This window comes from Fusarium keratoplasticum, chromosome 4 (assembly GCF_025433545.1).
Source record: "Fusarium keratoplasticum isolate Fu6.1 chromosome 4, whole genome shotgun sequence".
NCBI lineage: Eukaryota > Fungi > Ascomycota > Sordariomycetes > Hypocreales > Nectriaceae > Fusarium > Fusarium keratoplasticum.
In genome coordinates this window covers 1,947,643-1,973,802 of record NC_070532.1, presented here as the reverse complement: position 1 = coordinate 1,973,802, position 26,160 = coordinate 1,947,643, and the positions used below count along the sequence as shown (strand labels likewise).

The 26,160-nt window shown below is 54.8% G+C and overlaps 8 protein-coding genes across 8 annotated transcripts; 5 read left to right on the top strand and 3 right to left on the bottom strand.

Moving 5' to 3' along the window:
- Window positions 1-698: 698 nt before the first annotated feature.
- NCS57_00570000 (uncharacterized protein) lies at window positions 699-3,258 on the top strand (the record flags this gene model as incomplete). Its single annotated transcript, XM_053055612.1, has 5 exons — window positions 699-815; window positions 879-906; window positions 966-1,126; window positions 1,180-2,429; window positions 2,487-3,258. The coding sequence occupies 5 exons, from the start codon at window positions 699-701 to the stop codon at window positions 3,256-3,258; spliced, it is 2,328 nt and encodes a 775-aa protein (XP_052914567.1).
- Window positions 3,259-3,787: 529 nt separating this feature from the next.
- NCS57_00569900 (uncharacterized protein) lies at window positions 3,788-5,767 on the bottom strand (the record flags this gene model as incomplete). Its single annotated transcript, XM_053055611.1, has 1 exon — window positions 3,788-5,767. The coding sequence occupies one exon, from the start codon at window positions 5,765-5,767 to the stop codon at window positions 3,788-3,790; it is 1,980 nt and encodes a 659-aa protein (XP_052914566.1).
- An 813-nt stretch (window positions 5,768-6,580) lies between these two features.
- NCS57_00569800 (uncharacterized protein) lies at window positions 6,581-8,060 on the top strand (the record flags this gene model as incomplete). Its single annotated transcript, XM_053055610.1, has 2 exons — window positions 6,581-7,409; window positions 7,468-8,060. 2 exons carry the CDS (start codon window positions 6,581-6,583, stop codon window positions 8,058-8,060), a joined length of 1,422 nt encoding a protein of 473 aa, XP_052914565.1.
- Window positions 8,061-8,202: 142 nt separating this feature from the next.
- NCS57_00569700 (uncharacterized protein) lies at window positions 8,203-9,438 on the bottom strand (the record flags this gene model as incomplete). Its single annotated transcript, XM_053055609.1, has 4 exons — window positions 8,203-8,487; window positions 8,539-8,737; window positions 8,788-9,227; window positions 9,283-9,438. 4 exons carry the CDS (start codon window positions 9,436-9,438, stop codon window positions 8,203-8,205), a joined length of 1,080 nt encoding a protein of 359 aa, XP_052914564.1.
- Window positions 9,439-12,615: 3,177 nt separating this feature from the next.
- NCS57_00569600 (Laccase 1) lies at window positions 12,616-14,721 on the top strand (the record flags this gene model as incomplete). Its single annotated transcript, XM_053055608.1, has 5 exons — window positions 12,616-12,963; window positions 13,022-13,516; window positions 13,574-14,150; window positions 14,205-14,430; window positions 14,499-14,721. The coding sequence occupies 5 exons, from the start codon at window positions 12,616-12,618 to the stop codon at window positions 14,719-14,721; spliced, it is 1,869 nt and encodes a 622-aa protein (XP_052914563.1).
- An 833-nt stretch (window positions 14,722-15,554) lies between these two features.
- On the bottom strand, window positions 15,555-16,621 carry NCS57_00569500 (uncharacterized protein; the record flags this gene model as incomplete). The annotated part of the gene is made up of 3 exons (XM_053055607.1): window positions 15,555-15,944; window positions 16,002-16,378; window positions 16,438-16,621. The coding sequence occupies 3 exons, from the start codon at window positions 16,619-16,621 to the stop codon at window positions 15,555-15,557; spliced, it is 951 nt and encodes a 316-aa protein (XP_052914562.1).
- Window positions 16,622-21,562: 4,941 nt separating this feature from the next.
- Window positions 21,563-22,663, top strand: NCS57_00569400 (Orotidine 5'-phosphate decarboxylase; the record flags this gene model as incomplete). Its single annotated transcript, XM_053055606.1, has 1 exon — window positions 21,563-22,663. One exon carries the CDS (start codon window positions 21,563-21,565, stop codon window positions 22,661-22,663), a length of 1,101 nt encoding a protein of 366 aa, XP_052914561.1.
- Window positions 22,664-23,252: 589 nt separating this feature from the next.
- NCS57_00569300 (Zn(2)-C6 fungal-type domain-containing protein) lies at window positions 23,253-25,561 on the top strand (the record flags this gene model as incomplete). The annotated part of the gene is made up of 3 exons (XM_053055605.1): window positions 23,253-23,348; window positions 23,415-24,218; window positions 24,269-25,561. 3 exons carry the CDS (start codon window positions 23,253-23,255, stop codon window positions 25,559-25,561), a joined length of 2,193 nt encoding a protein of 730 aa, XP_052914560.1.
- Window positions 25,562-26,160: the final 599 nt, after the last annotated feature.

The following is a 26,160-nucleotide window of genomic DNA, read 5'->3' as shown; positions in this document are numbered from 1 at the left end:
GTTAGTGCTTCGTAGTAAATCGCCTATCGTCGGCTACGAGTCACAAGCGAAATGCAAGCCCTGGCGAAATACAGTAGCTCACGTTCAACATCAAAAACAACGGTTGCACTGAAAACCATGAATATTCATTCGGTTGGTGATACTGTGAACGGCTGAGACGGCAGCCAGCGGGTCAGGATTGTCTTGGCTGGGCCTCTGACAACGTCGCAAAGCCACAGGCTGTGGACTCGCAAGCTCAAGTCTTGGGTCGCGAGAGGCCTCTCAAGCCACTCAGAGGCCGCAGCCTGGTACAACTAACGCAGGCTGCTAAGGCTGAGGTGAGGGCGACAGGATGATCATGGGGCCTGGCGCAAAGACACCTGAGAGTGGAAATCCATGGCCGCCCAAAGTGGGAGCCAAGCAGTTGTTAGGTACTCACTGTAGCAGCCAAGTCTCGGCAGGGCACCTCGGGCTCTTGCGCATAGCAACCAGCCACAGCAAATCCGTCATCAAGTGGCAACCACTTATCGTCACCTTCTGCCCTCTAGCTTGTACGCCGCCTCTTCCCTTCGCACTCAAGTCAGCTCTTAAACCTCTTCTCCCCTCTCTTCCTCGTCTGATTTCCCCTCCTGCTCTCCTCTGACGAACGATACTCCTATCTCCCCTCTATCGCGACCCTTGTATTTCATAACCCCGCGCTGTAGGGCTGCGTTACCACCATGCCGTCATTTTCCTTGCCGCGGGGCTCGTGGCTGCTGCTCTTCGCGGTCTGCCTCATCCTGTTGCCCGGCAAAGCTAACGCCTTTGGAGCCGGAAACATTCCCTCAATCGCTCAGGTTCGTGTTCATCCTTGGCAGCTGTCGCCGAGGTCTTTATTAACACGCGCACTCGGTATCTAGGTCGAAGGCCACAATTGGCGTCATGGAGGTGAGCAAGCTACCCCTCCAAGCACCCGTTTCGTCACATGTTGCTTACACCGCGTCTAGACATTGAGGATATGCTCGAGACGATCGCCTTCCTTAACGGAAAGAAATGGACTTCGATGCTTATCAAGCGTACTTACTTTGGAAATTGGCTGCGTGACTATTCTCAGGCCGTCGACATCGGCAGCTTGAAGGGCGTTAACGCAGAGACGATTCGCATTCTGGTAAGGGCCCGCGCTAGATGCGCCAAACAATGTCCGTCGTCTAACCTCGGCAGGTTTGGGTTCTGTCTTTCATGGCTCATGGCTATGCCACTGAGGAGTTCGAGGTGACCGCAGACCGTCTTGGTGTCTATCGCCCAGAGGAACACATCGACAACCCCCTTGGCTACGGAGATGGCGTCGACGCTCGCACTTTCGATAAACGGTTGCGCGGACCTGTCGAAAAGATAGAGACGCAGATAGACCCTCGCACTGGCATGAAGAATTATATCGCGAACGAGAACGGCAATTGGGCGACCAGCGCGGCTTATCTGCGATTCAGCTTTGCGCGCAGCATCCATTTCGGCCGCCTCTACACCAATGGTGCCAAGAAGGGAAGAGAGGAGGACCTTTGCGAGGCCCTGCGATGTCTGGGTCAGGCTTTGCACACCATGGAGGACTTCAGCGCCCACAGCAACTACTGTGAGCTTGCCCTCCGTGAGCTTGGCTACCACTCTGTCTTCCCCCACTGCGGCTCGGGGACCGAAATCAACCTCCATGGCAAGCGCGTCTATCCCCTCGTTACTGGTACCTTTGGAGCTGTCGACTTCCTGCACTCCGTCATTGGAGAAGCTTCGGACCACTTTACCCAATCCGAGGTTGACGAGGTCGACATTGCTCTCAAGAACGCCGAGGGAACTCGAAGCGGCGGAAACGGCGGCAGCGGCGAGAGGTCCTTGTTGGGTGGCTTCCTTGGAATCTCTTCTACCCCAACTGACTTCGTCGGTCTGGTATCGAAGCTTCCCGGCGTCGGTGACGGCTTTGCTTCTCAGGCCAGAGACCTCCAGGCCAACTCTGAGGCCCAGGAGAGGCAGAACAGGAGTTATCAGGGAACTCGAGGCGACTTGTCCCGGGACAACGCTAACCAAGTTCCCGGCATGAGCCCCAACTTTGACCCTGTCAAGGTAGCCGGCCAGATCTACCCCATTCTCGAATTCCGAGACAAGGTTGTTAAGGCTATCAGCCGTGGAATCGCCAAGGTTCCTGGCCTTGAGAAGCTGCTCGAGAAGATCAGCGAGACTTTGACTGCCTTTATTCTAGGTCTCCTCGCTCCCTTCATCCGACCTATCATCAACCAGGTCTCCAAGGTCCTCAAGGATGGTTCTTCGGGCGTCATCACTGCCAGCGCCAACTCGCAATATGAGCCCTGGGACAACCCTCGATGCGATGACCCCACTCACTCCATGTTGTCTAAGGATCACTTTACCAACATCCTTAACTCATGCGCCGGTCGTGTTGCCGCTACTATCCTGCAGTACACTGTCCCGTAAGTAAAATCTGAACTACTATTCACAACCCTGAGCAGCATACTAACTAACCACAGGCGTGTTCTCTATGCCTGGGAGAACCCCCGTATTTCCGTCGATGAGATCTGCAACGATGTGCTTCGTGCATTCCACCATCCTGCCGCCCGCGACGAGCACGTTGAGATCCAGCGTGACATGTTCAGGACGGTGAAGAAGTGGGCAGATGAACATCCTCGACGCCACGAACTTGCCCACCTCCTTTCTTCCGAGTCTGTTAAGCAGCATAAGAACCATATCCTTAACCAGAGCTCGCACCGCGGTGGTGGCGGAGGTGCTGGCTGCAACCATGGTACCTTTGGCGATATGTCCAACCTTGGTCACGGCAAGGTCGCGGGCTCCTTGTGGTCACACGTTAAGACCCGTGATCTCGATGCCATGGAGGGCAAGGATGGTGATCCAGGAAAGAACTACATGTCTACCTCACCGGCACCGCCCAGCCAGACCTCGTTTGACTATGGCCAGAACCCCAGCTACGGGGGATCGGACACCGGTTATCAACAGGGTCCTCCAGGCGGCTACAACGCTCCGCCTCAGCCATCTTATGGTGGCTATGGCGGCCCTACTCCGCCCCAAGGATACGGCGCTCCGCCTCCAGGCCAGTACGGCGGTCCACCTCCCGGACAATATGGTGGTCCTCCCCCTGGACAGTACGGAGCCCCTCCTCCTCAGCAATACGGAGGCCCGGGCTACGGAGGTCCCCAATATCCCCCCTATGGTCAACAGGGTGGCTATGGTCAGCAACCTCCGCCGTCTTGGGGCCAGTACCCTGGTCAAAATCACGGATACTAGACAACAACTACCCCCAATGGAAAATTAGCGGTGCATAGCGATATGATACATGAAGATCGCGGGATTGGCATGGGTCAATGGGGACTGGGATTGGATCGGGTTCAGACAGGAATGATTTGTATACGGCCGTTGTGATATCCAATACCAAAAGAACGAGAGATGCTTCGTCGTAGAGGAGGGTATTCAAGTAGGTATTCTTGTCTAGTGAATATAAAGACGCAAAGATCACACGTAACCGCGGATACGATGCTGTAAACCCTGACCACCAGCCAGGGGGTCTTTCAAAAGCTGAATATGATGATCAAGTGACGCTGATGATTCTCCCTCCCCAAGCAAGCGCTTGCTCTGTCGCTATGATTTAGCCCCTCAACTCCTGGTCCCATGCCATTGCAAACAAGAAAAGCAACAAAGTATAGTAGTGCTGGAGATACAAGACATGCTAGATAGATGCTCATCTGCCCAGATATTTCCTCAACCGTTGCACCATCACAGATAATTCACTTGAGATTGGCCAGTCTCGAGGCCGTCATTACTTCCTGACTCTCCGTGGATCTTGAGCCTCTGCAATGCGCGCATCGCGAATCTCCTTGGTGCCCAGACTACCGAGACCGCCTTCGGATCGACGCTCCCAGCCGCCGAGGCGGACAACCTGGCAGGTAGCGTTGTCGCCATCAGAGGAAACCTCAGTGGCGTACGCAACAATGTTTCGAGCGCCCTCCTCGGGCGTGCGAGCCTCCTTGACCACGTCGACGATCTCCTGGTCGCTGAGTGTGCCCGAGATACCGTCCGTCATGAGAACGAGGAACGAGTACTGAGCCGGTCCCATCTCGACGCGCGTGAGCTCGGGCTCAGCCGAAACACCGATCCGCTTGCTCTTCATGTCACCGAAGGCGCGGCTGTTGGCCAGGCCGGCGATGCGCTCCTCGCCGAAGCTATCGCCCGAGACCATCGACCCGGCCGGCGCGTAACGTCGCAACCGACGACTTTCTGTTGGGCTGCTAGGGTGATGATCCGACGTCAGGGGCTGAGCGAGGCCGGTAGCAGTATCGCAGAGCAAGATACGGCTGTCGCCGACGTGGGCACAGAGCAGTGTAGACTGCGCAGCAGGATGCCAGAAAGGAGCAGGAGTAGGTGTAGAGATGAGAGCGATCGAGGCTGTAGAACCCCCCTTGAAGCGTGTAGGGCCCCCAATGTCGTGTCCAGTCGGTATCGCAGGGCTACCAAAGACCTCGTCATTGTTCAGAGGTGTGTCTCCCACCCTCGAATCGTCGGGGTCTGCCTTTTGCGCCTGAGCTGACACAAAGTCGAGATCGGCTCGCAAGAAGGCATATGTGAGAACCGACTCTATCGTGATCTTGTGCCCTTCCCCCGGGTTTTCCCTTGATAGCACAAAGTGCTCCGGGTGAAAACGCCTAAAGTAGCCGCCGATGGTATCCCTGTACTCCTTGACCAGATTCTTTTCCATTCGGATGGCTTTTGAAAGATCCGAGACCTCAGCAGGCGGCGAAGTTGCGCTGTGCATTGGTTCTCCGTGTATGGGCTTGTCAGAGAGACTATCATACTGGGGATCGGTCCTCTTGACATCTTTTTTGACTTCCTCGGGTCCTTTCATGTGAACCGCATCAAGAGCCTCCTTCTTGGTTGCTGGTGGTTTTGATAATCGCGCCTTATGCTTATGGTCATGGTGGTGGTTGTGAATGGTGTTCTCCCGACCTGGCTTCTTCTTGCGCAAACTGCTCTGCAAGCCGAATTCCTCCGATGCCCTCTCGATATAGCCGGGCAGTTCGTCGCGGACAAAATCAGCGCATTGAACTCCCCCATGACCGTCAAATACACCAAAGTAGAAGATCTGAGGGTCTCCCCAAGCGCTGTCGGCTGCTGTTGCTTCTCCGGGCTTCTGCTGGACGCTCCTAGGCGCCCTCTTGGCAAAGGCTGGAAGGCTGATGGTGCCAGCCTGGTCTCTATCCTCATTATATGGACGACTTCCCCGAGCCGTCGCAACTCCCAAGTGATGTTTCGCTCGGCGCATTGGAATGCGCACCACAGTCAAGTCTCGGGTTGACGGGATATAGGGCGGGGAGACGGCGGGGGCCGACCCGGGGCTCGGAGTGTGAGGGGTCGAGGCATCGCGAGGCAGCTTGTGACCAGGCCCTCGGATGCGAGAGTCGGGATGAACCGACGAGGAAGGGAGATGTGTTACGAAGTATGTGTGGAATTCTCGTCGCGATTCTATCTCGGCGAACGACGGGGATATTCGGCCTGGGTGTAGTTTCGGGCGCTTAGACCGGAGATGTCCTGATCCCTCGGATGAAGTCGCCCACGTCGAATATGCCGCAGAGAATCGCGAGCAATTGCTCGTTCCAGGCAGATTGTGTAACCGGCGCAGCGCGTTGGTCCTGCCATTGCAGCTGAACAGTCGGATATTGACGCAATTCGGGGTGTGGCCAGTGGACGTGGACCTAAGAAGCCGGATCGCAGGGGTCGTGGCAGGATGTGTAAATGGAGCCATTGTCGAAGAAGAGTGCCTGGAATTGCCAGTCTTCGATCATCAGGGTCCCTTGGAAAACCGGAGCGCTGTGCAGGTTGCTGTCTGCAGAGCCATGGGGCGAGTTGCTGAGCGTCGGGCTGCGTTAGCGGAGGGTAACAGGGGGTGACGAGAGGATATCGGCGGCTCAGGACGGAGGTTGTTGAGAGGGCGCGGAGAAGGTGCCAGCTCTGGATTGGGGTGAAGATGCCAGCGAGGCAATGATGGCGTTGGTGTTTTCTGCTCCTGAGTGAATCGCAAGAGCTTCGTCGAGGCACCCGTCGTTGCACGGACGAGTTGGCAAAGAAAGGTGCAAGATCTGGCTCAGCCCTGTTTGTTGGTTGTTGAAAAGTGACGATGATGGATGGACAACGATTTCCAGAGTGGAGCCGTCCCGGCCGGGATCGCTCTTCGGGATTGAGTATCTAGCCAACCAGAGAACAGAGTTGCCATGCTCCAGGCCAATTTGGCGGGGGCCACGTCGGGATTTCAGGGGCCGATACCCCGTTGCAACCGCTAAAATTAACGACTTGCGGGCGCACAGTCCTTGACTTTAGTGCGTCACTGTCCTATAGGCTCCGATCCCCTGGCGCTGGAAAGGCGGTAGGTACAACGGATACGTACCTGCTGGCAGAGTGAAGAAACGTCATTCGACCGCCAGCATCTTTATCAATTTCATCAGTTTTATCACGGCGAGGCTTCGTTCAGCTACAGCTGTTGTGCCCTCCGGTCTATACACTCCCACGCCTCAAAACAGGCTGACATCGCTCATGTCGAAAAATACCCATCACCTGGCAAATGGGCGAGTCCGGCACTGCAGCACCCGCCGAGGCGGACGGGTCCGAAGCTTCTAAGAGAGATCTTCCCCGGACAGTCGATGTCGATGCTGCCGGAGACATCGTTCTGGATGTGACCTTTGAGACTTCTATCAGCACTCTCAAAAAGTCTCGCAAAGCTGCCATTGCCGCTAGCAGAAAGGCCGGGACTCAACCTCCCAAGCCTTCGGATCTGAAGTCAAAGGTTCGGGTGGCATATCGTGTCAGCCTGGCGGTCCTGAAGAAGCATTCCAAGTACTTTTCCAACCTGCTCTCGAATTCGCAGTTCCGAGAAGCCAGGATTATATCGGATGCCCATGAGAGGCTTGCGCAGCTGAAGATCAAACCAGGGGAGGCAGACATCCAGGATCTACCCTGGATTCCCATCACGGATGATGATGATGCCACTCAGGCGGCAGGTCGGGAGAATGCCATGGAAGATATTTTAAACATTATTCACCAAAAGCCCCCGAAGACGAGCCGTGGTACCATGTCATATGTCACGACTTTGGCCATCGTTGCGGATCGGTTCGACTGCGTGGCAGCTGTGGCCCGCGTTTTGAACACGGAACTCAAGTTCAAGTGGCCTTTGACGTCCAACAAGCCTCTGCGGAGCGAGGACGGGAAGTCTACAGACACGGAGCAAGTGCTTCGCCAGAAGATTCTTGTTGCTTGGCTGTTGGGACAGCCCATGCGCCTACAGCAGTCGACCCGAGAGCTGATCATGCGGGGATCGACTCTATGGAGCGAATTCCATGACCCTGAAGCGGATCTGCCTGCTGCTTGGTGGAACTTGCCAGATGGTATAGAAGGTAAGCCTCAGACTCGGTGGAACGGGGTTTAAGAGAGTAAAGGACTAATTATGAGCAGAGGAGCTTCGATTCCGGCGTGAGTGTATACTCAACACCATCGCTTCTGTTCAACGTCACTTTCTCGCATTGTTTTCATCTCGCGAGAGGCAGTGCAAGCTTGGATATGATTCCAGCGCGGCATGTGACTCGTTTCAGCTCGGCCAGATGCTCAAGTTCTTGGTTGGCAAGAATTTGCTATTCCTGGTTGACTACAGCCCAGCATCACTGAATACAGTTCCCGACACAGCTATGATCGAGATTGAGGAACTGTTATCAACGCTTCAGCAGTGTCCCAGTTACCAAGTCGACAAGCACCACACTAACTGTGGGCTGCGGGTACGGCTCGAGCCCATCGTGGGATACATGCGCTCAATGTTATCGGCCAATGTCGTTCCAATATCCTATGCGAGTTGGAAGAAGCAACGAGCCGAAACCTCATGGGTGCCCTTGCAAGACCAAACCTCTAACAACGATGCACCGCCCAAAAGATTCGCATTCACGAGGGCCCTTGCAAACGACCAAAGACTACGACATGAGGGAGCATTCTACGTGGACCGTATGGCCAAGGCCATGTTCACGGCTGAAGAGTGGGACTGGACCCCTGAGAGTTGATCAAGAGGAAAACAAGACTTGCTTGTTGTTGCGTGTTTTGATAAATAGACTGAGATGAACTCATGAAGAATAGAGAAGGCGAACCGAATCGCACATGATTACACGCTAGGTGCCCTTCAATTTGTCACTTTCGTCTTCCTCCTTACGCCGATCCTACGGTGGTGGTCTTCTCGGCGGGGATGTTCTTGGGAACGGTAGAGCTGGCATGGCTCTCGGTATCGTTGACAGCGGCAGCAGGGGCCTTGGCCTTCATGAAGGGCCAGCGGCCGTGGGTCTCGTGGAACCGCATGACGACGAAACCGAGCATGACGCAGATCCAGTACAGGTTGTACGAGATGACAGAGCCATAAGTGGCCGAGTTAGTCCAGCCCAGGATGGCGTTGAAGATGCTCCAGCCGTTCTGGATGGTATCGGTAGAGGCACAGCACTTGAAAGAGTCAGAAGGGAGAGAGTCAAGGTGGGGGGAGAGTTATCTTACGTTGACGTGCCAGACACTCTGGTCGATATCATATGAGCCAGGGCCATTGCCAAACTCATCAGCCTCGCCGCCAATGTACTCGTTCCACTTGGCCATCTCGAAGGCCCAGACGGAGCGGGAGAAGAGACCAGCACCGACGAGGTACAGAAGGCAGGTCGAAACCACGAGGAAGAGCTGGAGCTTGGTGCTCGAACCACCCCTGAAGCAGTCAGTACTTGAAGGCGGTTGAAGATAGGGAAGCAAACTTACTTGTACAGAACGTAACCAACGAAGCAGCCAGCAATGAGGCCGACGACGGTGGGCAGGGGGATGGACTTGGCCGAGGCGGAGAAAGACACACCAGCAACGAAGACGACAGCCTCGATACCCTCACGCAGGACTGTGATGAAGGGAAGGACGAACATGGCGTACTTCTCGAGCGACTTCTTGAACCAGCCCTTGGAGCCAGCCTTGAGGGGGGACTCGAGGGCCTTGGCGAGCTTGATGCGCCACTTGGCCTGCATCTTACCGACACGGAGCAGAGCAGCGCCCATGACGGAGATAATAAGGGAGGCGAAGAGGGAGAAGGCGCCCTCGTAGTAGTACTCGTGCTTCTCCCACGAGTTGCTGCCAACGGTGTAGAAGACGCCGATGAGAGCGGCGGCAACGATCATGCAGATGAAGAAGCCTATACCGGTGCCGAGCCAGACCTACGAGCTGTGTTAGTATCATGAGTTGTGGAAGGGTGGAGGAGTGGTGGCTTACCTGGCGTCTAAGCTGCTTGTACACCTTGATATCGCCATTGGGACCGTCGAGGGTCTGCTTGAGGAAAGCAAGCAGGACCGAGACGATGATGACGGTCTCGAGAGTCTCTCTGAAGACGACGAGGAAGACGGGAACCGCAAAGACGTCGACGGCCATGATGATGGGATTTTTTCTGAGGACTACAGAGTCAAGATGAGGGGAGAGTCCAGCTCAGAGGGGAGGAGGGTTTGAAAGGACGATAAGAAGAGGGCAACGAGATGTGGCAATGGGTTACACCTGGTCCTTTTTTGGGTGTGAGGGCTTGAAACTAGCGGCGCGAGGTAGCGGCGAGCTTGATCTGATAAAGGATCATGGACTGTATTCACGGCCGACGGGGACGGATTAGATAAACCTGGGATCGGTTCGTCCTAAAGTAAGGGAGGGGGTGGAAAGGAAACCGAGCAAGAAGAAGAGCCACGGACCGTGGTATTTACTCGTAGGCTACGCTAGCTAATACGGCAAGTTTGCAAATCTTGAGAACCACATGGCAGGACAAGAAACGAGAGAAGCGAAAAGGGCTCCATTGCGTCGGATCCCCGAGGACCGGTTGGCCCCCTCGATCCATGCATTTGGGGTGCAAAAACGGGCGATCAAAAGGCTCAGCTGGGGGGTTGCTGATGGGGTCTGTGGCTTGTTGCTAGCAGTCGAGGTTCGGCAAGGAATTGCCGTGACGTGGGATGTTTCTTTCTGCTTGTGTAGAGAAGGGGGGCGTGTGTTTATTCGATTGCTACTGACAGGATGTGAGTGGATGCCCTAGATTTCTCGCAGATGGCGTTGCGGCTTATTCGGTTTGTGTTGGTGTTGGTGGTGGTGGTTGAGTACGGTAGAGTAGGTGAGGCATCTCGACTGTGGTCTGTGGAGATGCACAAGACAGGTGATTTTCGCTTACAGCTCCGACACATCTCGAAGCGGACCGTGGGCATTTGAGATTGTGAGCTCACTTTTTCTTCTATTCTCGGATTCATTTTCGTAGATTGATTGATATCGGATTTCCTCGGAGGAGCTCGGTCAGTGTAAAACCAGACAAGGATGCTGAATAGAGGCATGGCACGAGTTGCGATCGACAGCAACAAAGTCATGCGACAATGTTGAAACCGTGGATGGCTACATGGCGTCCAATTGACTAGAGGACCCTGGCGAGAAAGCAGCCTCTACCCCACAATGCATGGCTGGCTTCCCTTCCTCGGGCGAGCGAGGGAATCAAGGGATATCCATCCTCGTGCGTGTAAGTCTAGCGGTGCCTCTAATTTAGTTTGGGGTTCTGGCAGGATGGGGGTTTGATGTTGTCTTTTTTTTTCCTTCTTGATCCTCTTTCCTAATGAAGCATCTCGTATGAATCGTCAAAGGAGGCAAATATGGGATTGATGATGCTGCGGCTCTTGCGGTTACGTCAAACAAGATGAATCCGTGGGTGTTGGCGGCAGTTCAGTTCAGTTCAGTTCAGCTGCAGTCACAGGAGGATCCCGGCTTGATGGAGACACGGGCGGCCGACAGGCAGGCAGACAACATTCACGGGCCTCTTCTGCCGAGGCTGTCATGATGGTGATGTTTTTTTTTCTTCTCGGCCTCTTGTGATCAAGATCAAAGCTTTTGGAATCAAGGTTATCAGATCATCAGATACTGATTATCTCTGCGATTATCTGATCTAGACCTGATGATCAAACATCAAACATTCCGCCGCCATTGAAGCACGATCGAAACGCCAGCAGGCCAGACCGTAGGACATGTCCTTCTCTGTCTCGGACATACGCAGCAGGTCTCGTCTGTCAGACCACTCATCCCTCTAGACGCTCATGGATTGGCTTCTCGACCGTTGATGGGGGTCCACCCAGGGTCGTTTATCGAATGCACCGCGAACTTGTGGCTGGGCAGGGACGGGGATGAGGTGTGTCCAGCTCGGCTTTGACGTGCCGTGAGACCCTCTTTTTTCAGGCGCCTCCTGGGCCTATCTCAAAGTGCGGAATTGGTCTCGTTGTGATGAGTCTTGAGAAGAGCCCCCTCGTCGTCAATGTCGCCTGTCGATCCATGCGCGATGTCTACCCTCAAGAGTAGGTAACAGAAACCCACGGCCGAGACCCGATCGCCGAGACTCTGCACGTTGATGATTGCGGGTGAGCCGTCTTGGCACGGGATACTTGAGGCGACTGCAGGGTCCCCACGGCAGAGAAAGCTCCATCGACGAGGATTAGCATCATGATCAAGGGCCAGGGTCGGGACAAGCTTCAGCCCAAGCTTCTTTTCGTTTGGCGCCCATGCGAGAATCCATGCAAGTTTCTGTGTCGGTGCCGGTAAAGGGTGGCACCACACCTGGGACGCACTGTAAGCGGAACTTTTCAACTCTGATCAAAAAGTCTGGGCTAGCCCATGAACAAGAGTCGGAGGGGAACACGAGGAAAAAAAGGGTTGCGATTGATAAGATGAAGAAGCGGAAGGTGGGACCACCTTGACCGTCTAGGACTAGGCAGGTTCTAGCTACAACTGGACCTAGCCGACTTACCGAAAACTCAGCTCCTCCAACAAAACACCAACCACTTACACCGTCCAATGCATGGCTCTCTCAAGCCACAATGGACCAACAGCTGCTCATCTTATCCATCTCCAAGCTAATGGAGGGTCAGTCCAGTTAAGCCAGCCTAGACTGGGCTAGCTCTCGATTCCGCCGTCGTGGTTCACTCACCTCAAGCTCTCGATCGGCTCATGGCCCACGGCCGGCCCATCGCCTTCTCAGTTTGAATCCATCATGCGCCGCTCCAATTCTTCTGCGTGCGCTTGCTTTGCTCCTGGCATCGCTTCCCTGCTACTCGTTCGCATACGCCCACCCGCGCGTGGGTATAGCTCCTCAGACATGGATGGAGGGATGGATCACCGTGCCGCAGACAGCTCAATTGGGCGCTTGACTCGGCGTCTGCTATTATTATTTATCAATCTCTCCTCTCGTGTGCCCGGTACAACATCACCCACGCATTCTCTGCATCATTGATGGGATGCTGCATCCATTTCCCCATGCTCGTGAGCTGATCATCCCATCGTCGTCCTCTTATTCCGCGACCCCCATCTAATCCATTCCGCCTTGTACGTTGCTTGCCTCAAGTTCCGATCCACGGTGGACGGACGAACTGTGGGACACCATCTTGTGTTGCCTCCCGTCTGCAAGCTCTAATAACTGCATTCTTGAGCTTATCTCCTCTTCATCCTCCTCCCCTCTCCATCCCATCTTCCTATCCTTGATACCCTCTTCCCTCCTTGTGTGTTGATGAGCTCGAGGTAACTTGCGTTACTCTCCATTCCTTCACAATGCTCTTCAACTCTCTCCCCTACGCAGCGGCCTCGCTGCTTGCGCTCCCTCAGCTGGCTGCCGCTGTCACGAGGAAATATGACTTCGACATTGGCTGGGTCAGAGGAAACCCTGACGGTGCCTACGAGCGTCCAGTTATTGGAATCAACGGCAAGTGGCCTATTCCTCGTATCGAGGTCGACATTGGTGACAGGGTCATCATCAACGCCCACAACAACCTGGGCAACCAGTCCACCTCGCTGCATTTCCACGGCCTCTACATGAACGGAAGCAACCACATGGATGGCCCTGCTGGTGTGGTTCAATGCCCTATTACCCCTGGCACAACCTTTACCTACAACTTTACAGTAAGACAACTTCAGATTCAATCAATTGCTTCATTCGGTGGACTAACAGCTTCCAAAGGTTGACCAGCCCGGAACCTACTGGTACCACTCGCACACCAGCGCTCAATACCCCGACGGCCTGCGCGCTCCCTTCATTGTCCATGACAAGAAGTTCCCCTACAAGGATGACTATGACGAGGAGCTCATCTTCACCCTCTCCGACTGGTATCATGAGGAGATGCAGACTCTCATTCCCCAGTTCATGGCAAAGTCCAACCCCTCCGGTGCCGAGCCCGTTCCTCAGAACGCCCTCATGAACGAGACCACCAACTACACCCTGTCCGTCAAGCCCGACACGACCTACCTGTTCCGAACCATCAACATGGGTGCCTTCGCTGGTCAGTACCTCTGGTTCGAGGGCCACAAGATGCGCATTGTTGAGGTCGACGGTGTCTACACCGAGGCTGCTGAGGCTGAGATGATCTACATCTCTGCTGCTCAGCGTGTGAGCTTCCTTCTCACCACCAAGAAGGACACCTCCAAGAATTTCCCCATCGTCGCAAGCATGGATACCGTAAGTAACCCAAAACCTGCAGTATCATCTAGCAAATACTCATCCTCACTCTCTTAGACCCTCTTTGATGTCCTTCCCGACGACCTCAACTACAATGCCACTGGCTGGCTCGTGTACGACGACTCCAAGGACAAGCCCGAGGCTGCCACTGTCGACACCCTCGATCCCTTTGACGACATGACTCTCGTCCCCTACGACAAGATGGATCTCCTCGGAGAGCCCGACCACGAGGTGACCCTCGATGTCATGATGGACAACCTCCGGGACGGCAAGAACTACGCCTTCTTCAACAACATCACCTACACCGGCGCCAAGGTTCCTACGCTGTACACGGTCCTCAACGCTGGTGAAGATGCTACCAACCCCACCATCTACGGCAGCTACACCAACTCTGTGGTCCTCAAGAAGAACGAGATCGTCCAGCTAGTCGTCAACAACCTCGACTCGGGCCGCCACCCCTTCCATCTCCACGGACACGCCTTCCAGGCTGTCTTCCGCTCCGAGGAAGAGGCTGGTATTTGGGCAGACACCAAGGTCCCCGATAAGGATCTTCCCGACACTCCCATGCGCCGTGATACCCTCGTCATCTACCCCAACGGCAACATTGTCATGCGCTTCAAGGCCGACAACCCAGGTGAGACCCCCCCCCAGCCATATGAAAGATCAGTTTCTAACCAACTTCTAACAGGTGTCTGGCTCTTCCATTGCCACATCGAGTGGCACGTCATCTCCGGTCTCATCGCCACCTTTGTCGAGGATCCCCTTACCCTCCAGAAGACCATTGAGATCCCCAAGAATCACCTCGACGCCTGCGCCGCCGCCAACATGGCCACCAAGGGTAATGCTGCTGCCAACACGGCCGACTACCTTGACCTCACTGGCGAGAACAAGCCTTCCAGACCCCTCCCCTCTGGGTAAGTTTCCTGACATCTATTCTCGATCTTCATATTGTAAGAGACATTCCATTAACGCTTCATCGTAGCTTCACTCCCCGCGGCATCGTCGCCCTCGTCTTCAGCTGCATCTGCGGTATCCTCGGTGTGGCCGTCGTCGCCTGGTACGGTTTCGCCAAGGCCCCTGAGGATGCCACTCCTGGCACCCTCGGCGCCGGCATTGTCGACGGTAGCGACTCTGGTGACTCGCATCCCGTGCAGAAGGGTCCTCAAGGAACTACTGCCACGGCGAGCGCTTCGGCAGGGAATTGACCGATGGACTGGTTGAGAGGAAAATTCGTGGGAGCGATTGGAGTTGCTACCACGAGAGTTTGATGTCATGATTTGAGTTTGAATATACCATCTTGTTGATTCTTTCACTTTGGCTAGACCATACCGTCAATTTAATCCTTCGCTATCTTGGCAATGTTTGTTCACTTAGACTTGTGCCTCTCTAACACTAACGTTTGCGTGAAGCTAGGCTGTGAAGCTGAGCACTTCATATATTCGAGTTAGGTAAGACTTTTCAAAGAATGAAGTTGTAAGTCTCGTTCAATTCCAGCGAGTGTGTATCTGACATCCGTCTACAATTAAGAAGATATAGAAAAAGAAACAACAAAACAAAGAAAAGGGAATACCCTCAAGAGAAAAAAGGTATGTGTACAACGAAGTCTAAACGTGCACCCGCTAAATCCCAGTGAGAAAGATTTCCGTGATTATCTCCTCCAACAATCAATCAGCGATTTTCCCTCCTCCTCCTCCTTTGGAGAGGACACTGCATTCCCCCTTAACCCAGTAATTCACCTCCCTTCCGAGGTTGGAATCATCAAATCCGTACCTCTTACGCCGAGTCATGCAGGTCCGGGGGGCTCGTATAATGTCCCCCATAAGTCTTCCCTAGAGATTGCGCCTTGTCGAGACAGGGCGTTGTTGAAATGGCTGAGAAAACAGGCCGATAAGCCAGTTCCCGTCAGTCAGAAGTTGATAGACAGTGAGAAAGGTCGAAAGGTCGCCAGCAAGGGACTGGGTTCACCATCCCAGTCGATAGCCGTGGCCAAAATCATTAAAACAGTTATCCCGAGGGGCTATAGAAAGTTTCGTCGAATTTAAGCCTTCTTGGCCTTGGGTCGGGGAAGGCCCTTCTCCTTGCGGGTCTTGATATCGATCTCAGCCAGTCCTTGGCTCGCGTTGACGAGCTGAACGATGTTGATGAACTGCTTGATGAACATGAAAGGGAAGCTGACGCCAGCAATGATCCAGGGGACGGTGGAGTCCATCTTGTTGGCTCGGGCCAGTTCGAGAGCGGCAGGGCTGAAGGGATCAGGGAAGATCTGCTCCAGAATCGACGTGTTGACCTGGGCACCGGCCTGGAGCTCGGCGCCGACCTCCTTGACGGGCTTGATCAGGTAGGGGGAGACGAGAGGAGACGAGAAGCAGAGGAGGTAGAGCGCAATGAAGAACAGCTCGTTGAGGGCGCAAAGGGCAAAGAGGACGTTCTAAAAGATGTTAGTTACCCTGAGGGCGAATTGCGGACGAATGAGGGGTTGGCGCACCTTGTTGGTATAGTAGAGGCTGAGAAGCCAGTTCTGGCTGGCATCGATGTTCTTGTGGCTCGAATCGGTGCCCGAGACAACAAGGGTGGCATACATGTGCATGTAGTGGCTGGCGAGATCAAGGGCAATCAGACCCTGGAAGACGATGGCCCATCGAGGGAAGGCGGAGGAGAGGAAGACAATGAGACAGGCCGTGGTGCAGCGATCCGTCACCATGTCGAGGACGGCGCCGAAGCGAGTCGACTGTTCGTAGATGCGCGCGACGTAGCCATCGAGGGCGTCGAGGAGACACGAGACACTGTAGAGGAACGAGCACGTGCGAGGATGGAGGGGCATGTAGTAGAGGGATGCGATAGCGAGGACGATTCGCGCGTAGCCTGGAGGGGTTGTGTCAGCGACGAGAAGAAACCTTTGGCGACATCACAGCTTGTCATACCGATCAGGTTGGGCCAGAAGAGGAAGATGTTCTCGCGAGGGGCACTGTCCGAAGCATCCGGAGCGCCGTGGGCAGCGCCGTTGCCGTTGGTGTTGCTGGAGCCGTTGGCCTTGACATCGCGCTCCGAGTCAGAAGAAGAAGAGCTGCCAGCCTTGGCGGCCTGTCGTCGGGTTCGCGGGCTCATGATGTCTGAAGCTGAAGACTGCGCGGAGATGGTTTGGAGGAGTCGCGATAACGGTTGTGGCTTATCGTCCGCTGACGACCACCTTTGTCGAGATACGGATAGTGGTGAGACTGGTTGCGAAAGGGGCAGGGGTAGCTTGGCGCTGTTGAAGCTATCGTCAGGGCTGTCAAGATATAGGGAAGCAGCGCGCGGTAAAGAATCAGACTCGTTGAGGAGCAAAGGAGCGGATGAGAAGTTAGAAAAAAACAGAAGAGGGAACCAAAAAAGTCGGGCAAGGTTCTAGAGTGATGACAGCGGAAGGCGGTAGGTACTCGTCCTCTAGAGGCTCCCTTTTCCCACTGGATGGATTGGATGGATTGATGGAATGGGATGCTTCTGCCAAGAGTGGCAGGGGCTTTTTCGGTAGGCTCGGGCACGCTAGCGGGCCGTTTAGAGCTTCAGTGTGTGTGGATTTTATTTAATATGGTGATAATTTAATGTGTAGTAAAACTTGGCGACAGTTGAAAATCAACACCCGCCCAACCACGAAATCCCCTGAATTGATCCGCTCGAGGCAAATTGTCAGACAGGGCCAGCGCGGCCTTCTCCACCAGAGAGGCTGATTTCTGTCAAGATGCCAGCGTGCAACTCACTCACCTCACGCTCCAGCACGTACGATTCGCACTGGCGGTCGAGAGACGGGCCGCCGAGGTTCTGATGACAAAGCGGGCAGTTTCGCAGTCTCAAACTTGACAACACACGTTGCCAAGCTGCGCGCCGTGACTTGGTCGACTGGGCCGCTTAGCTGCCAGGCTAGCCCTGACGTCGCATTGTGCGTGCTGGCGAGAGATAGGGAGACACAAGAGGCTGATCATCCGCTTGATGTGCATTAGCGGCCATCTGGTAGGAGATAAGAGAGGCTATCATGACTCCTCTGCGCTCTCATGCAACGCGACGCAATAGCCGCGACGGGATGATAACTATGGACCTCGGTGTCACAGATTGCGCGCATGGTCTGGTGCATGCCTGATCATGTACGCAATTATGGGACACGTAAGTGAGTGCGGCAGTTCATCAGCAAAACTTGTTCACACAGAATTTCGTACCCGTTTATGTACTGTCAGAGTCTGTCTCCGAGGACTTCCACGTTGGGTTTGCTGGTACATTCTGCTGGCCTGTCTCATTGGATGGAACAAACTTCGAGTGAGGCAACGACATCCAGTCTCGAGGCAACGACAAAGTTTCTACACACAACTCGGATACCAATATCCAAGTTCATATACACATTCTCGCGAAATCACCGAATCAGGCACCTGAGAACAGTTGTTGTTGCCCTCCAACAAAGCCATAGGACGACATGTACGTCATCCGCGAGATTACCATGGCTTGGCTCCCTCCATGAGATGCCGTCCTCACCGTCCAAGCCAAGCCTCGTGCACCAACTCATTCATCGTTCGCTCGCTTGCCTGCCCAGACAAACCACGGCAGATAACCACTTAATGAATGCAATATCAAAAGGACGAAGCCTGACGTGTCGTGGGGTTTGCCGTCTTTAGCACACTCGTCGCGCAAACTCAATTCAAGCCACTCCCATGACCTTCCCTTGCCTTGCCCCTCACCACTCGATATCCCGCGTAAAGTGCCCAGCTACAGCAGCTAAGCAGGCAGATCGATCAACTAGCAGAGGTCAAGGGCTAATCTCGTATCGAGGCGATGAAGCTACTAGGTAGCTAGACTACATCAACCGACGCCTGGCTCGATGCCATCTCTCGGCATCGTCAAGTCCCGGTTGGTGGAAGTGTGTAAGCGGCTCCAAGTCATTTACACGGAAGCTATTTGACGCGCAAGTTGAACGCGTGGACAAGCAAGCAAGCGAGAGCCTATACATAAGCGAATGCAGCCGGATCGAGAAAGGTAGATTCTTCCTCGACTACATGACACCCCTCGCTTTCCCTGGACAGGGCCCAAGAGAGCTAAACCTCAAGCTCGGGGGCGCCGGGGAGTGGAGAGGGATTTTGCGGGATAGCCGACAAGACAAGCTTTCGCAACGGGATGGTGACATCGAGAAAGGGCAGTTCTGAAAGGAGGACCCCTTACCCAAACAGCTCTTCCAGCGATGGCCTGATTAAGCCTGCATATCTCTCGAACCGGGATCAATCATGTCGCCGGTGAACCGCTTCTCTCATGTCTCAGGTAATCAGCAAGGGTCAAGAGAGGAAAGAAAGTCTGGGGATGGCGGATCCGGAACCCGGGCGACGATCTCTCAACAGGCCCAAGCCCGCCCGCAGCGGACAGCAGCATTAGTATTAGCAGTCGAGAGCTCGTCAAGCTCATGCCCGTGACACGATATCCCGGGCAAGATTGGTGGTGGTGGTTGGCCCGAGGGAAGCTAAGGCCGTTTGAACCTCCAGTGCTAAGAGCCACAGCTTGTTCCCCCCTCCCCGCGAGGAGGGGAAAAAAAAAAGGGTGCTTGCCGTATGGTTAAAGGTTGTTGGCCGCGGCCTTTGTGCCTTGCATCAGGGAATGTCACCGGCCGCGCTAGTTTTCCCTGGCTTGGGATGTGCTGCAGTTTGCTCTGCCGGCTGCTCCGTCTCCAAACTCTTAAACTCGAGGCGACGACGAACAAGAGTCAAAAGATTTTGTTGGGTGATCCTTAATAGATATCCTCTCGTCCGCAAAATGTTTCCCTGTCCTATAATTGGGGTCACGGTGCTACGTTGCCGGCCCCGCTAGTGGCAGTACCAAGCCCGAGGATATGGGCATTGGCCGGTCTCGTCCCGTCTCGTCGTCTCATCTCGTCCGGATGGTCGAAGATGGCTTGGGATGGTGCCGCCGTGGTCAGGGCTCCGCTCCCAGGGCTACTTGACCGGCAGCGAGCGAGCGAGGGAGCGCGCGTCCAAGGATGGTCAGGCCCCTGTTGTGCCATGTCGGCGGCTGGCTTTACTTCAGTGGACACCCCGGGTCGTCCATTTACGCGTCTCAGTCTTGACCTGAGAAGAGCTTCTGTCTCGGGTCGACTCTCGATTCAGACTCTGTCTCGTCCCGTTTGGACTGGCGAGGAGATGCCGTGTTACCCAACTGGATATCAGATGCCACCACTCAAAAGCCTTCTGGGGCTCCCCAGCTGCCCAGAGTCGCCTCAGTGGATAGGCCCGTTGTGGATGAAGGGCCCTTGACCTGCTGATAGACGCCTCTGTGGATATCCCGGAGCCCCTCTTGTCTCTGGTGCTGATCCCCCTCCATTTACCAAGGATCTATGGGAGCTTGATCCCATCATGCTCGACCGGGAGGTACTAGGTAGCTCAATCTCCTCCTTTGCTCAAGCCTCCCCCTCGAGGCGCATCATGAGATGGGATTTCAGCTCAACTCGACTTAACCTTTCCCGGTGTCATCAACAAGCTTCCCGCCTCCAGAAAAAACTCGGCACCTCTCGTTCACCTTGCCTTAACTTGGGTTGCCGCCCCACGACACACGTCACTGGTGGGCAGGGTCTTTGTTCTGCGGGCATGATGGACCATTATGGGGCATGGAGGGGCATAACGCAGGAGGCAAAGCAATAAACAGACACGGTCAACGACCTACGTTAGGGCTTTTGAAATTTTTGTTGGTTTCGGCAGTTTTGGTCACATCTAGAGAACTGACTGATACGAAGTACCATGCCTAGACAGAGTGCCAGCAACGCCAGCAACTTGTTCATTTCGCTCCTCTCTCGGAGCAATTTCCTTGCTACTGTTCCTCTCTCTTACACCAGACGACTTCCGGCTCATTCTCTAGGCCCTAGACAACCCTCCTTGACCTGCCCTCACGACGTAGTAACCCCAGGTCCCGGGCTAGTATATCCACGCTACGACTGTGGCTCATTCCCCTGGCTTCAGATTCTGGGATCGCCGCCTCTTTGCCCCTCGGACCATACAACCTCGCAGCAAGCCAAGCCAAGCTTCGCACAAGCACAACACAGCACAACGCATCCATCGCAGCACCGCAAGCCACCCCAAACAGCATCCTCAAGCCCCGATTCATCATTTCTTGGGCTCTTCCCCCCCTCCATCCTTCGTTTCGCTCGCCTCTGTCAACCCCCGGTCCCTGCGCCTAGCCCATAATCGTCCGCCTCTTTTTAAGGCACACAAGCTCTAAAAGCGCAATCCCTGCCCTCCACTCCCATCCATCCACTGCACCTCGAATCGAATCCCTGGCCCTACATTAGGGACGCAGCGCTACGTACAGTACAAGTACATGCGTTTGAGCCTCGGGGCGACTTGCTTCTCGGCGGGGACTTTGGCTTGCCGGGCAGTTTCTCTCCTTGGCCTCTTTCTGGCCCTCCAGCTCTCCGGCTAGCTAGCCTCTACCTGTCTAGTCTCTAGCCTTGTCGCTCGTAGCCGGCCGGTCCCTTGGAGCTGTGGATCGTCACTTTTCACTTTTCACCAGCGTCGTTCCCGTCCGTCCTGCCGCCTTGTCTTGTCGCTCCTTCTCTTCTCTCGACTTGCTCCGTCCTCGACTTGACTTGACTTGACTTGTCCTGGCCTTGACCTTTCCTTCTCATAAATCCTTCACCTTCCACTTGACCTTTACCTCTCCTCTCCTCCTCTCTTCTTCTTCTTCTTCCTCTTCCTTCTTCCCGACTCTATCGGTCGATCCCTCACACCGATCGTGATTCTCATACAACAACTCTCGGACAAAAGCCAATTAGATCTACTCCCCTTGTTCCTATCTGTGGCTTCTCGTCTTCGTGCCCAAATTCCCCAGTTTCCCCTCCACAAATTCCGCCACTTGCGCCAGATCGTCCGTCCAGGTCATCCGTCCGAGTTGCGCGAGGTCGAGGCCAAGCAAGGAGTTGCAATTTCGAGGCCGACATAGTGTATATCCTCGAGTGCAGCTTGTCCTTGCTCTGCCTTTTCCCCGTCTTCTCTGCACACCTCCTCACTCTTCAATCTCATCTACTCGCATCACACATACGGTCGCATCATGTCGTCGCATCCGTCGCTCAAGGCGACCTTCGCCAGTCGGTCTGAGACGGCCACTCATCCTCTCAACCGACACCTCTTCAAGCTCATGGACCTCAAGGCCTCGAATCTTTGCCTCAGCGCCGATGTCGCAACCGCCCGCGAGCTCCTCTACTTTGCCGACAAGATTGGCCCCTCCATCGTCGTCCTCAAGACCCATCATGACATGGTCTCCGGCTGGGACTTTGACCCCAAGACGGGAACCGGCGCGAGGCTCGCCGCTCTAGCTCGCAAGCACGGCTTCCTTATCTTTGAGGATCGCAAGTTTGGCGACATTGGTAACACGGTCGAGCTTCAATACACCAGCGGTGCCGCGCGCATCATCGAGTGGGCACACATCGTCAACGTCAACATGGTCCCCGGCAAGGCTTCGGTCACGTCCCTGTCCAACGCTGCCGCCAGATGGCTCGAGCGATACCACTACGAGGTCAAGACGTCGATCAGCATCGGAACTCCCACGGCCAGCCAGTTGGACGAGGACAGCGAACGCTCAGATGCCGAGAACCAAAACGACCACGCGGAACCGCCTCGAGCCGACAACGGTCGTAAGGGTAGTATCGTCTCGACCACGACGGTCACGCAGCAGTACGAGTCGGCCGATTCACCACGTCTTGTCAAGACGATCCCCGAGGGCGACGAGGCAGTATTTCCCGGTATCGAGGAGGCGCCGATCGAGAGGGGTCTGCTTATCCTGGCACAAATGTCCAGCCAGGGCAACTTTATGAACAAGGAGTACACGCAAGCCTGCGTCGAGGCCGCGAGGGAACACAAGAGCTTTGTCATGGGATTCGTCTCACAGGAATGTCTCAACTCACAACCCGACGATGCCTTCATTCACATGACACCTGGCTGCCAACTGCCCCCCGAGGGCGAGGACGAGAACGCCGCCATCAAGGGAGACGGCAAGGGCCAGCAGTACAACACGCCACAGAAGATCATCGGCGTCGCCGGTGCCGACATTGCCATCGTCGGTCGGGGCATCATCAAGGCCAGTGACCCCGAGGGAGAAGCTGAGCGATACCGATCGGCAGCTTGGAAGGCTTACACGGAACGGGTTCGCTGAAGACGGAGCTGGAGGCGGATTTGACGCGGGCATGACATGGTCATTATGGGAGAAGGGATGTGCATCTCAGAGGTTGGCGAAATATCAAGCGGGAATTGCAATATCAATATCATCATCATGACTGTACTGGAGCAACTGCGGAAGTATTTAGTCGCTTTCAATGGAGAACAATGAGCCCTGGCTAGGGACGATACGATATCCAAGCACTGCCGTATGACTATCATTACCGCTATAGCGTCTCTGTCCGAGCGCACAGCTCCGACCTTACCTTTTCCTTTGACGTGGAAGCTCGGCGCTTCATCTCCACAGTTTTGACAGGGCTGAAATCCAGGGTTGAGTTTGTGGTGGTGGGTAACGTTAAAGCCGATTGCTCCGGAGCCCCCACTCGGTGACGCCAGAATCTTGGTCCGGTCTCATCTCATCTCACCGTGGAAGTGAACTGAGATGAAGCAGCCTTGGATTGAGATGAATGTTTTTGTTTCTTTGAATCGCAGACACGGTCTCAGTACAGTATACGCGTACTGAATCAAGCGGCCAATCATGTGAAGGGTATCTCCCTGAGGTCAGACACCATCATCCATAAGTCGTCATGACACCGCCCCGTGGAGAAGGCGATGGCCCACGAGTGAGAAAGAGACGTCGCATCGTCATCAGCTGCACTGAATGCCATCGCAGAAAGCAAAGGGTTTGTGAATAATTGCAATATTGGCTGGAATACCGCAACAGTGAATCTCTGCTAATCGTATCACAGTGTGATCGAGAGCTGCCATGTGGGAACTGCAGGTCAAGGAATAAAGAGTCGGCCTGTATTTATGAGACTGGCGCGCCAACAGCCAAGGAGAGTCGCCAAGGACGCCAGCATCAACAGATGGAAAAGGCTTTAGAGCCATCTCCAGCACAATCCAGCGACTCGACCGAAGATGGCTTCGATGAGCTTTTGTCGTCAAAGGCGGCTGACTGGGGCTACGCCCAGAACGGCGCGTCAACAATGGGACTTTTGAAGCAGATTGAGACAGCAACTGACGGCGAACATGGCTCACCTTCATCTACAGGTAGATCTAATGAATTCTCGGCCGGATCACCGGAAGATGACCTTGCCCTGAGGGAAAAGTATAAGGGCATCATCCGTCAGCTGCCCGCGAGGAACTACATCGACAAGCTTGTTGAGATGTACATGCGCGGCTTCAACTGGCAGTACTTTGCCATCGACCCAGTTGTGTTTTACGCGCAGCTCGAAGCATGGAACAACCTCCCCTTTTCCATATTATCGACAGTTGGCCCGCGAGGGTTGAGCCCCGAGCTGCGCGCGTTCCCGGCCCTGGTGTTCCAGGTCATCGCTACAGCGCTTCTGCTCTTGCCAGAACGGCCAGACCCGGTGTTTGACTCGCTCAAGTACGCCGGGAGCATGCGGTTTGAGGATCTGGCGGTCGATTACAGTGACTCTGGTCAGGCGGTTGTGGATCTGCTGGGGAAGAAGCACCTGTCACTGGTGACGGTTCAGGCGCAATTCCTGAGGGCATCGTTTTTCAAGTATACAGCCAAGGTCACTGAGGCGGCAAGTATTAAGTCGATGTTACAGAATGAACCTATCCTAACACTCAGCAGTGGCACACCATCGCCATGGCCACCCGCGATGCGCAGGAGCTAGGCATACATCGCGATAGTTTGGACCCTAAACCCAAAGACTCGAGCATTGAAAGCATTCTCGAGAACCAATGGGTGATACAACGGAGAAGGAGGATGTATGCTCTACTCGCCGTATGGGACCTCAACTGTGCCATGGTGCTCGGACGCCCTGGGACGATAGACTGGAATCAACTTCTCCCCACGCCGCCGGTGGACGCCATCTTACTGGAGAATGGAGACAAGTCGCCCATAGTCCCTCGTGGTGAAGGCGACCCCCCTACGCCGATAACCCGGCTTCTTTGGAACTACCAGCTTTGCGGACCACTACGAGCAATCATGAACCTCGAAAACGAAGGCCCGTATCCTGTCGACTTTAGCAAAGTTGATCAGGTCCACCAGAGCATTCTCGATCTCGACAAGAAGATGCCACCTGCTTTTCGACTGGAAAATCCCGACACGCGGTGGGACGATCGCCCCGAGACACACTGGTATCAGGCGAATCGATACTACTTTGCCCACCTGCACCAGTTCAGTAAGACAGCGCTGCATCGGCCGTATGTGTTCAACCGCAAGGAGAGCAGGGTGGAGGCCATCAACTCTAGTCTCAGGACGCTTGAGATCCAAAAGTTGACGTTTGAGGGTCTGCCGCCAGACTCGTGGAGGAATTTCATGCTCTTCTTCAGCAGCTTCGACGCCATCGTGCTCATCGCCTCTGTATACATCCTCTTCCCGCAAGAGCATGCTGAGCTCACGGGTAAGATCTTGGAGCACTTTCAGTGGACTATCGAGCGGTTCTCAGCCATGCAGGAGCGTAATCCACTCGCAAAATCGGCACAGGGTGTTCTCAGAGCCATCGTTGTGCGGTTCAAGAGGGCGGTCGCGAAAGCAGAGAGCACCTCGCTCTCCTCCACGGAAAACAGATCGACAACTGGTTCAAGTAGCTTGGCACCAAATTCCACACCGGGAAGCTCATCGCTCGGCACAGGCGACGTTGCCGGCCTGACACAGTCTCAGCCCGCGACGGAAACGGCGTGGAGGTCACCACCAGCAGATAGCCTGGCGACGATGGCACCGTTCTTCCCCACGGGGGATCTAATCTACAACGACCTCACAGCGGGTCCGGACGGCATGATGTTGCCATTAGGATCAACAGAGGGGGAGATTAGAGGGGATGATTTACTGTGGCAGTTTGGGGGCGACTGGGGTGACGATACGGTCTGGCAGATGCTGAATCAGTTTCCGGCGACGGGAGACGGTGGGCCCGCCGTTTGAGTTGGATTTTTTGAGTTAAAAAAAAGCAAATATACAAAGCCTCGTGGGTTGATTTAGCAGGCGTTATCCAGACTGGAACATGGTGGTGGAGGCTGAGAGATTGGCTGTGAGTCTATGTCTAGAACTCTATCCAACAAGCAAGCATACACCTTGAACAACTACATACCTACTATTCCATTGCATGGACTATGCATGATGCGGTCGCCTTTGGCCAAATAACAAGGCGCTTGCTTCTATCTGTTCTACTGCGTAGTATTCCTGAGAGCCTGATTTGCTGCCTAATACCAAGCCAAGCCCGGACAGGTTTCCAAGCCACAAGGCAGACTACTACAACGCAGTAAGCGGCGAGCTGAAATGAGCAACGGCAAAGCCGTCCCGTATGCGAGTGGCCGCCCGTTGGGCCTGTGATTGCTGCCCCCCCCGCGCTGTGAAACCGTAACGGGGGCGGGTGCTCTGGTAGCATTTCTCTCACGACGAGGCGTTCTAGGCGTTGCGCTTTGGGAAATTCCCCAGCACGGCTGGGAGCTGATTGGGTGATGGGGGTGCGAGGCAAAAAGAGAGGGAATGCTTTGACACGCCGACGTGCAGATTACACGGCC